This window comes from Colossoma macropomum, unplaced genomic scaffold (assembly GCF_904425465.1).
Source record: "Colossoma macropomum unplaced genomic scaffold, Colossoma_macropomum, whole genome shotgun sequence".
Lineage (NCBI taxonomy): Eukaryota > Metazoa > Chordata > Actinopteri > Characiformes > Serrasalmidae > Colossoma > Colossoma macropomum.
Window position 1 is genome coordinate 15,607,475 of NW_023494806.1, and position 12,109 is coordinate 15,619,583.

Consider the following 12,109-nt stretch of genomic DNA (forward strand, 5'->3'; position numbering starts at 1 on the left):
TTTTACATTATATAAGCACTTTAAGTTAAAACAACAAATATTTTTGAAGGGTATAAATTACAACGCATAATATAAACTCCCCTACTGTTACTTTTTCAGAGAGAACAAAGAGAAGCAAATTGTACTGATTATTATTTTAACGAACAATTACTGCTCAATTCCAGTGTTTACTGCAAAAAACAGCTGAGTTCTATTAGACAAAATTATTATTTTTGAAAGCAACAAAGCAACAAAGACAATAACACTGCTAAATTCAAAAGCCTGCACTTTGCAAACTAAATGAAGGCACAGATAGAAAACACATGCACTAATGTGCATGTACATTATTCAGATGCAGTTTTCATGATGTCCAGGACCAGAATTGATATCTATATATATATCTATATATATATATATATATATATATATATATATATATATATATATATATATATATATATATATATATATACACACGCACACACATACACATGTAGGGGTATCACATGGTATAAGCACTCTTAAAATCTACTAACAATTACCTGGTAATCCTTTGGACTGATGGCTGTGAATGGGATCATGCGATAAGCCACCAGCACTCTTCCCAGCAGGCCTTGTGCTCTGGCCACGGGCAGTCTGAGCACTCCAACTTCCTCTCGTACAGTGATGTGAGCCTCCTCCACAGCTGGCCTAATCATAGCCTGAGTGACGGGAGCAGTCTGGAACTGCAATAGACCTGAATCAATGGACAAAACAGGTCAGAGAAACCACACAGTGTCTTTTCCAGGTATGCAGAACTAAAATGAGAAAATACATTATTCATGAACTTTATTATACACGCTTAACTTTCTGCCTCTAACCACTGGCCACTACGAGAAGTCTGCCTGCTTTGAAGATCCACAATATAGGTATTCAAAAACAGACTGCAGCCCACCTGTTGCCATGCACAATTTATCAGCCACTCTCTATCCCATTCATCATTGGTCAGTTTCTGACCAGGACTTATACTGACCAGATATCTTGGATTCGTTTATGAGAAAATAATATCATGTGAGCAGTAAACTGTGGCAAAAAAAATTCCCTTTGCATGGCAGAAACCTTTCTTCAACTCCTTGATTATGGTGATATTTTGTATATGTATGCTTCAGCTTCTACATTCAAACTCTTGGATTCTGTTTATCAATCTGCACTCAGATGTACATCTTACATACACAACTCACAATTTAGTCATGTTACAGAGGTAAGCCGACCTAGCATTAGGAGTCTAGCCCAAGAACGCCTATTGTTTCCCATTACACCACACCACACCACAAACGTGTGCCTGCTAACAAAGTATACTGTAATACTTTACTTAAACATAATACTAATCATCGTTATCTTTAGAAAGTTCGACGGCCCTCTCTCTGTAAGGTGCGACAGACACTGGATTTTAAACATCATGTCTAGGGTGACTTATGGTCCTCATCAGACTCACTCCAGTGATGGGATTACAATGCAGGTTGCATTTATTTTATTAAGCTTGGATCCAGTTGTATTCAATCTGGAACACCTTTCAGATGGTCACCTCATTTTTATCTCCAGACCAAATTAAAATGTTGATTTCAACTTACTGTTTTAGTTGTTTTTTAGTGTTTAATTTATTTATTTTTACTGTTTTTTCATTGTATTTATTCTGTCATTTTTATTACACTAATCTTTAGCTAAAATTAACTTCAGTTTGTTTTCTATATCACTGTAGCCTTATGGTCATTTTTCACTGTTTTTCATTTGACTATATTAAAAACGAGGCTTCTCCTCAGAATCTAAATAAAGGTTGAACTGATGGTGAATGATATTCAGCACAGCTGTGACAATGATGTGGTAATAATGTGCCATGGGCACCAACTTGAGAAAAACATTGGGGGGTAAAAAGAATTTTCAATTTGGTTCCTACTCAGATGACAGCCATTTAATTTGGGGGAATGTTCATTCAGTGATGGAGTCTCTCTACCCCCACCTGCACAGTGAACTTGGAGCATGTCATTTCAGGTTCAGCTTTGGTAGGTAGTCTGATTTCTCTACTAAACACTACCATTTTAGTTTAATTCATCTCCCTCATTATTCACTATCTTAGCAAAAGGGACTTTTGCTTTGCTGGCGTTAGGGATCAGATACAGTGACCAGCAAAATCACAAGGTGTAGCAGATAATGTGGCGGCTTTGCACTGTCATCTTGTTATATTGTTGAACGTTTGCGTATAACTCACCAGGAGCCGAAACTGACCCAAAATGTGTCTGAATGTAAACTTTTGAAATTATGTGTAAAAAACACCAAATATTACAATAAGCCCTCTAGAAACCCACATTTAGAAAGAAGTCCAAACAGAGCTGCACCACACAACTATGTAATTTTTACCCACCGTGTATTTTCAAACTAGCTGGATTTGTTGGGAAAACGAACCTGGTACCCTTGCATGACCGAAACACATGCATGGCGAAAACCTATTTTTCTGGTTGCCATAGCAACTCTGCATGCTTAAAACGTCTACTGTTAAATGCAGTTTCACCAAAGCAGCCATTTTCAGACTGTTCTTTGCTGTTTCACTACCTTGGCTTTTCTCAAGCTTTGCACTAGGACTGAGGGGTGATGGTATCCTTCTTTAGTTTTGTGGGTGGCCACCATAGTTTTTGCTGATAGACATCAGCAGGTGTGTTGCTGTTACGAGTGTATCAGGCACATTAGTGTCACTGTTTGGTTAAGAATGGTCCATGCCTCAAAAATATCCAGCCAAAAGTGGTTCTGTGATCAGAAACTGACCATTGTTGACTCATGCAAACTGTGCATCAACAGATGGGCTACGGGCTACAGTCATTAACTGCACACCAGCAAGGTGGAGCTACAAGGCAGGCTGGTGAGTGTATATTTATGCACTGTGATTTAATATAACTAAAATATTTTTATATGACCATAAAATGAATTACTACAGTGTAAGGAGAAAATGTGTTTAGGCTTGGCCATGTATACCGTAGGGGTGGTCACTGGCCTTGACAGTGATGTTGTTGATGGCATTCTCAGGATCGATGCTGGCTCCACTTGTTGGAGTAGACCCTTGTTTTCCATCTCCAGACTGAGCTGAGACCAGCCTGACTTGGAAGAACTCATCAAACTCAGGGATGTCGTCATCCAGCACCAGCAGATTCAAAACCTGAGAGATCCAGCAGAATGTGGTTCATTCAAATATTAACTGATTACATCATTTGCGACATTATCTATTATTGCTATCCACAGTTTTTTACTATGTGCTATAATCTTGACCACAGTCCCAGATGAGTGTTTTGATGTATATCTGACAAAAGGAATAACATTAGTCAAATTAATGTAAGCCAATCTTTAACCATCACATTATTGATTCACCAGTGTATTTTCAAAATACCACAAGGTGAATCATAATCACAATATTTAGCAATATAATCCCTATACTAGCATTTCACCCAGATCATACAGCTCTGCTACTAGTATCTCTTTAACTTTGTCATCAAGTAATAGCAATCTATCATACAAGTAAGACTAGTAAGAGAGCCAAAATACCCACTAGATGGAGCTAAATGTTAAGAAGCTAGCTGTGACACAATATCAGTTACAAAAAAGATAAATCGTACATCATATGCTACCATTACATCATATCTACATCTTCGTCCATTCTTAAAAGCCCTCAGTGACCCCTCTGCAAGACACAGAGCTTGCTCAGCGGAGTGTGTTTCCTCAACGGGAGGTTCCCTGCTCATTAATGATGGATGACTGACAAGTTAGCCGTGTTACCTCAGAGCGCTGGGCCGGCAGGAAGAGGATGGAGCCCGTGGCGTTGGTGAAGTCTGAGCCACTGGACACCACAGCAGGGGAACCGAGCTGTGTGACAGTGTAGTTTACATACACGGAGTCAAGAGCTCCACGTGTGCGCTCCACTACACAGGACACAGTGGAGCCCTCCTCAGATATCTGATGATAAGAGAGGACACAGGGTAGATGACCATTACGCATAAGCTCAAGCTACACAAATTTACTACTATTAGAAATGATTATGTTTATTTCTATAGTATCCTACACATTTTATAGGAAAGTTAGCGAACTCCAATTAGACTGTGCAATATCTTAGTTTGTACCTAAAGTGAAGCGTTAGAAATCTAGAGTTATTACTGTCATGATGATACAATATTAAGGGTAATTAGTTAATTACATACTTATAATTAGTTAATGATATAGTTGTTACATGCGAAATATTTCTATTTAATTTACATTCTGTGTCAACAAGTTTGAATTTTTACTGTCATCTTTTTCTATTTGTTTAGATCCAAAGGGATGAGAAAATGGTGACACAAATGTAAATGATGGCTTTTCTTTCAGCAACAGAAGACTATATACAGCAATAACCTTCCATCCTCTTCTACGTACAAACACAAATGTGGCATTGATTACAAGCTTATAACTCACAACCTTGACAGAATTTCTTTGCATGTTTCAGTTAACTATGAGTGAGAACTAATTAATATCAAAATATACCACATTTTTATTATTGCTAAACTAAATTCTGAGAGTTAAGTAATGGGAACTTAATTGAATTAAGGTAATAAATGAAGGATTGGGCCAAGCTAACTACGTTGTTATGTTTCTTGTGTCATTTCAACCCGGCTCAATATAATTTACTGAAATCCTATCTTGCACTAACCTATGTAGAGAAGGATCTTGTAGTACAAGGTTATGAGCATGTATCTACAAATGGTATGGAAGTGCTCAATTATCCCACACAGACCTAGACTGCTATCTGCATTTGTATCTAGTTTGGACATTTCTCCTTTTTCGTGCCTGGTCATGATGTGATTCGCTGAAAGCATGCAGAAGGGCACATGCCATGGCGTCTCTTTTGTCAGTAAGTGAAATGTGGTCCTTCTAAAGGAATTCTCTGGCCAGGTCTGCCATCTGTTCTGTTAATCGACTCAGCCATCGGAGATGCCATGAGTCCAATCACCCTAAAGAGTCCACCGTCAACTCCTTCCAACCAGGCGTGAAGACAAATTAAATATACACAAGGACATGCGCTCACAACCAGGGGGTCGCGTTACACGCTTTCTACAGAGCCAAACCAAACACGGCTGAACCAGGAGGGACTTGTCTACTTAATCAACTAATACTCTGGAATGCTAAGTAAGGATAGCATGGATAAGAGGCTTTAGCAGAGTAGTTATGTGGGGGGAAAGTGAGAACATGTTAGGGAGATACATATCTGCACAATTCTCAATTCTAAGGAACTGTTTGTTTTGTACCAACAAAATAATACAGACAATGAACTATGAAAAATGTATATCTGCTTTAAACTTTAGAAGTCGTAGTTATCGCTGATGATGACAAAAGCATGTTATTTCATATTAAGTATTTATCATTATAGCTTTGAGAAATTCTGTCTAAAGTGCAGATTCTGAACACACCACGTGTTTGTAAGTAGCAGAGGAGATCTTTTATTTCATGCTTTCATCTGTGCAAAGAAAATCCATATTTTTGACGTTCAAAGAAACTGTTGGCTGATCCAGTAAAGCCAAATATAAAGGTAACTCGTAATAACTGTTATTAATATTGTAATTGCAATTTAATTAGTAGTCACATTTAGTATATATAATTTTTCTTTAGACTGATGTACTTTATGTTTAATTTTGCTATATATTTAAATACCATACGTACAGTAATTTCTAATTAAATATATTAAACACTTAACTTCTAAAGTTTAAAGAAATAAATATATGGTAAAACAGAGAAACTATAAGTAAAATATATGGTAAAAAAAAAAATTGTTCACAATTCATACTCTAAATTTGATTCTGCAGCAATGTTTGCTTTAAAATGCAATCTATATGTACAGATACAATAGTTCATGTATTGTACATCCTTACATCAGGAATGCAAGCTCCAGTGAATCCAAACAGGCCATTGGCATTGTCGCTCTTGGTAATCCTGAGCCTGGCAGTGGGTCGAGGTGTGGGGCAGTCGGGCTCCGCCGTGAACAGCCACCAGCTGCAGGTAAAACACCTCCTCTCCCTCCTCCTCCAGGTCATCGTGCGTTTCCACAACAAATGACTTGCGCTTTTCTTCTTGGCGGTATGCCAGGTAGCCTGACACATTCCTCAGGTCGGTCTTGGCGGGCTGTCCGTGAAGTTCGCGAATTTCTGCCTGGTTCAGCCGGCTGAAATAAAGGCGCACATCCTGCAACAGGCCAGTGAAGAGCTGCTGACCATCAGGGTCTGAGCCAATCCGCACAGGAGCTCCATCTGAGAAAAACACATCAGTGTCCTATATTACTGCTGCTGGGCAAAATGTAAACAAAAGTCAAAAACAAAAAATCAAAAGCTAAAAAACAGTAAACAAAATATTTTTAAGAAATGCTGCTGTTCAAACATTTAAATATTTTTAAAATTTAATTACAGATTTTCCCCCAGATTATCCACATGTAGCTGATCAGCCAAGAAATGTTAGAATGTTAGAAATGTCTGGTTTATTTCTTTGCATTAGCGTTTTGCACTGGTGCTATGAGGCTAATGTAACTAACAAGTAATGGAAGCTAATACATCAGCAATTAACATCACACAAACTGCCCACCTAAAATCATCACACTTGCCACAAACTGTGACATTAACTTTACAGCTCCAACGCAAAACTAATGAAACAAACTTTCGACACCATGGCTACTAATGGGAAGGGACAGTTACACAGAAAAAAAAGCAACCAGAAAAAATCCACCCAAAGCAATACAATCAAATGTCTTGGACATCATTAATCTAAACCACTAAATAAAATTTAAAAGCAGATACAGACAGACATACACCTCTAAACATAGAGGCTAAAACACAGGTCAGCTCAGGCTTTGTTTTGGCAGCCACCTGCCTTAGTGTATGTAGTAGAATCTGTCACCAGAAAGGCATTCAAAGCCACACAACTGTACAAATTGAGGAAATGCACTCGAGTGAACACTGACAAAACCCATGAACAAAGCCTGAATAACACATTCAGCCGGTTAAGCTAACAATCTGAGACAATGTCAAATACGCTAGATGTTTATATGTCTATCCAGTTGATTGAAGTTAGCACAAGAGATGTCGAGGAAGTCTCGCCCGGGAGGCTTCACTTTTATCACAAAAGCAGCATTGTTTTCAATTACTTGCGAGAAAGATTGCCGGCCGCTTTCATATGTCGCTAACAATGTCCAGCGGCAGCCCAGCGCTCGCTCAAGCATATCAGCTCTGTGAAATTTCGAACAATGGCACAGGCTTTTCACAACAGGCTCTTGCCAGATGTGGGCTGCGGGCACGGAGAGAAGCCTCCTCGAAAAAACTCTCATTAAAGGCCACAATAACGAAGTGTAATGTGGTGAGAAGAAAAATAGCCGGGATTTGCAGTGCTTACATTTGAGGACAAGTTTGCAGAGCAAATACAATATGTTGAAAGACTTTGGTTGAAAGCTTCTAATGTGGAAGAAAAAAAAATAGTAAGTCTCTTCTTCTCAGCTAATAGATGCCAATTCTGAGGAGGGTTGCACTCTATGAGCTACCTGCGTGAAGAGGAATGAAGCATTGCAACATTTACAGCTTTAATCGCCATTGAAGAGATGTGTAAACATTGGTTAGGCCTAGATCCCGACCTTAAAATAGACCTAGTTTACATACCATTCATAATGGCCTCTCCTTTCAGACTCTTAATTCCTCCAGGCATCGGGCTTCCGTCCAAATAAAACTCGATAATTCCATCTTCCACGGCAATGATGACATGAACCCATACATTATCTTCCACAAACTTCGCTGTTGTAGCTCTTGCCACCTGGGTGCTGTTGGATCCTACGGTCACGTAATGAAGCATTACACTAACATGAGATTCATTGGTCTGGACTTTCACTCCATAATACATGGTTCCATTGCCGTTGCCCTTTGAAACAATGAACCCATCCGTGTTGGGCCTGGGCATTAGCCAGGCTGAGAAGGTAAAGTTTGCCAGGCTATGAGGAATCTCCCCAGGCTGGCCTTCTGGACTGATGGTTCCATAAGCTCCAGGAAGACCAGAGAAAAAGAAGGCATCTGTTCCAGAATGGTGCCTCCTGGCATGAGGCTGAAGCATCACGGCTGGAGGAAACGTAGCCGTCAAGATCAAGTCCTCCATTGGTGGTAAACCTTGCGGGAAATTTCCAGATAGGATTTCCCACGACACACGAACGTCTCCGAAAGTGCCCTGCTGGCGGAGGATGGTGTAGGATGTGACAGAAGACATATCATCCACAGATAGGACATCTTCTGCTACCTCTTGGTCCAGGCTGTCTTTGTCAATGGCAAAAACACCAAAAGGGTCATCATTGAAAGGGATTAGAACAGATGCGTTGAGGTCCTTCATAGCCAGTTTGCCGCCTTCACCAGGATAACCACCTACAAGCAAGAACATAAAACATTAACTATTAACCTGCAGAAGGTTAATGTTTGGTATAGCATAGTGATATCACACTGCCCTCCAAGTGGCAGAGTAGGGTTCAATTCCCAGCCCAGGGGAACTGAATAAGAGTCCTTGGGCTAGACTCCTAACATTCACCTACTGGTCTGAATAAGAGTGTCTGCCAAATGGCATAAAAATTTTCACAATTTACTATACAGAATGCATTAGTGATTGTTTTTATTGTCTATAAACCAACCACTGCATGACCAGTAGTTGGTGATAGACAAAACAATACATCAAGCTGTTTATCTTTATTTCTGAAAATGGCCTAAAAAATACAATTTGAAGAAAAAGTGCATATTTGAATTGAATTTTATTATAATCACCTCTAACATTCCAAACTCAATATAGATTAATGAGGCCCGACACAACAAGGTATTTGAACACCCTTTGATTCTCTCTGACAAATCATAATATTAATAGTAGTGTCTACAAATAACAGTAGTAAACGGACTTAACTTGAAGTTCCAGCATCATGATATATTGTGAGAAAGATATGTAGTGTTTCGTTATTGACTACAATTTCCCTACAGAATCATTTTCAACAACAGATGTATTAATTTTTGAATAAAGAGGAGCAAACCTGAAATGTTTATCAAACGAAGCTCATAAAACTCGTTAAACTCTGGGATTTTGTCAGAGACTGCCTGCAGGACTACAGGCTTGGTTTTCTCTCCAGTGGTGAAGACGATGAATCCAGATGTGTTGATGAACTCCTGATGGGGTTCCAGAGGAGTGTTGTTGGCGAACAGCTGCCAGAACACGGTGACGTTGCCAAAGTGCCCTCTGTTCCTAATAACACTGGAGAAAACAGCACCAGTAAGAACAGAGAGGATTGGGAGACTTCAGTGCTGCAGAATCAATAAGCATTTTTTATTAAAGGGAAAACTCCATCTCTATCTGCCATACCCATAACATGTAATCGATTACCACAGATTATTCGCTTCTATTTAGCAAAGAAAAGGAAACCCTTTGACTCAAAACACACTTATAATAGAAGTCAACAGAAAGATGTTTCAGCAACTGCCTATTGGTTTCTATTACAAGTCTGTTTGGAGTCAAAGAGTTCCTTTTCTTACTTTCTTCCTGATACAAAAATTATCAAAATTATTGTTCGTAGTAATCAACCATATGGTATAGATGCAGTAGAGACAGATCAGTTTAAAAAACACTGTAATATTTCTTTTAACTCTAATGAGTCTTTTATGTTTTAGTTTATGGAAAATCCTGAAGTGAAATTCCTTACTAGAAGTAGTTGGACTTCCCCTCTTCCACAGGCTTCTCAGTGGCGTCCAGAGAGAATACACCATTGGCGTCATCATTGGCTTCAATCACCACTGTAGCAGTGTGCTGTCCGTACACCACCATATCCCCTACACATAACACAACAAATGTCACATAAGAGTGTCAAACTGATTACTTCTAATTACTGACTACCCATTAGAACTGATCATTTTCTAGAGCACTTTTTTGTTGGTGTACTTCATAATCTTGTGCACAAGCATCAAGTCTATAATGCGCTGTCATATATCTGCACGCTCTGTAGCCCTGTGTAATGTTCTGCTATTGCCTGTTGCACCATGGGGCCTCAAGAACATGTTGTTCCAGTGTATACAAGTTATACTGAGAAATAACAAGACCACTTGACTTGACTTGCTTATTTTCTTTAGATATTTTATCAATACCATGATAATGAATCATCAATTAGATCAGCATAAAGACATACAGACTATGTACTATGAAGATAAGTGAAGATTTTAATATGTACTGAGATGGTGCTCACTTCATATTTGAACACGGGGTCTGCATGAACGTATGAACTGTGATTAGAAACAACTTCTAGTCAATACGTAACCTAACACATCGTCTGCGTTTAAAAAAAAAAAAAAAGGAGCCCTCCTTCTCCCCCATCACTCAGTGTGATGCTAGCCAGCACAAGTGTCTGATAGCTGATGTAACAGAACTGGCGGTTGGTGCTTTCCCTGGAGGGTAAAAAAAAAAAAAGATGCGGTGGCGCTTCACGGGACTCGGAGGAAGCTTGTGTTAGCCTTCACCCTCCTAGCGCTGGTGGAATCATGTGATTGTGGGTGGAATTGTGTACGACTAAATTAGGGAGAAAACTGGAAAAGTCAAAAGAAGAAGGAAGTAAAAAATAAAAAGATAATACTACATAAAGCACAACACAAAATTTATTCCACTTCAACACTGTGAAATTTCATGATGAGTGGACCAATAGAAACACTCCAAAATGGCACAGGATTAAATCTCTTAAATCACTTAACTAAGATTGTTTTAGAAAAGCACATGTTGGATATCTTTATATAAATATAAATATATTTTTATATTTATATAAAAAAATATACAAATATCCAAAATATTATGATATATGATATATTATGATGAAAAATGCTTCATTTACCCTAGTTACTGCTTAATAAAGCAGGAGTGAGCAGTCAGTTCATTAGCGGTTATTAGCATGATAAAGCTTAATAAAGGCAACAATAGACACCTAAAATGTTCTGCAAAAGACTATTGTGTATAATGCACAAATAAAGGTGCTCTAAAAAGGCTTTTTCAGCCAAGTAACTGCTCTATAAAGTAGCAATGAAGAGCCAGTGACTAAGCAGCTACTCGCTTAATATTGTTTAATAAGAGCTTCACACTGGTATTGTAGTGTCCTGTTATACTGAAATGCTAATGCTTATTACTCTGAGATTGAGCATAGGCTTGTTGTAATTCTATTTTTTCTGTTTGTACTTTATTTATTCATTCAATATTGTGTAATACCATTATTGTTTGGTTATTGAGAACGTTGTGATCTAAATGTGTGATCCTCACTCCACTGAAACCTCAGTACATGTAATGATATACAGGCTACCAAATGTATTATGTTTTCACTTTCCCTTGATTTGGATTTTTGGATCAAAGTAGTTGTATAACTAAATAACCAAAACGACCAAAAAGAGAGACTCTGTGCTCTGAAACAACTTAAAAATATGAGGCAATAACTGCTTTGCACAACAAGCCAAACCCTTCTGTTTACAGTACACACTCAATAAGACTAATTCATATTCAGCATCAGAAATGCCTCATTCATAATCCTCTTCAAATCTTTCCTAAACAAAACCCATGTGTTTGTAAATCTGAAAGGACGCACATATGGTCTGCATCCGAGCATTGTTATTATAACATCAAAACAGCAGCGCGAAGCACAAGACACTGTTCTAATTAGCAAAGAACACAATAGCCCAGGCGACGTAAACAAAGGGCCGGCTGCAGATAGCAGTAATCCATCGTCTTTAACGTATTCTCAGAAAGTGAGCCTAGCATCGCTTTGTGGAGAAAACCACTAAAAAAGGCTCTTGGGTGGGTTGGTGTGATGTATAGAGTGGGAGAAAGAGAGAGTTCGGTGTCTGTAATTAACTTCCTACAGTGTTCCACCCCCCTTTTCATGTGTGTGTGAGTGCATTACACAATACAAGGATTAGAGGGGGCTTTTCAGGGTCAGGCCAGTCAAGCCTAATCAACAGAGCTCTCTGTGTACCGAAACAAATGTCAAATAAGGTGGATTCATTGGCAAAACAGGACCGAGTTGGAAATGAAGTGCATTATTTGGCTGTCTGAATGGGTTTTT

At 38.7% G+C, this 12,109-nt stretch overlaps 1 protein-coding gene across 1 annotated transcript in view; it reads right to left on the minus strand.

Moving 5' to 3' along the window:
• Positions 1 to 12,109, minus strand: part of adgrv1 (adhesion G protein-coupled receptor V1) — a 223,078-nt gene that overhangs the window by 171,143 nt on the left and 39,826 nt on the right. Inside the window, 8 exon segments of the mRNA XM_036598204.1 lie at positions 522 to 715; positions 2,983 to 3,163; positions 3,778 to 3,954; positions 5,898 to 5,987; positions 5,989 to 6,272; positions 7,665 to 8,411; positions 9,059 to 9,276; positions 9,722 to 9,848. Coding sequence (XP_036454097.1) covers positions 522 to 715; positions 2,983 to 3,163; positions 3,778 to 3,954; positions 5,898 to 5,987; positions 5,989 to 6,272; positions 7,665 to 8,411; positions 9,059 to 9,276; positions 9,722 to 9,848 — 2,018 coding nt within the window.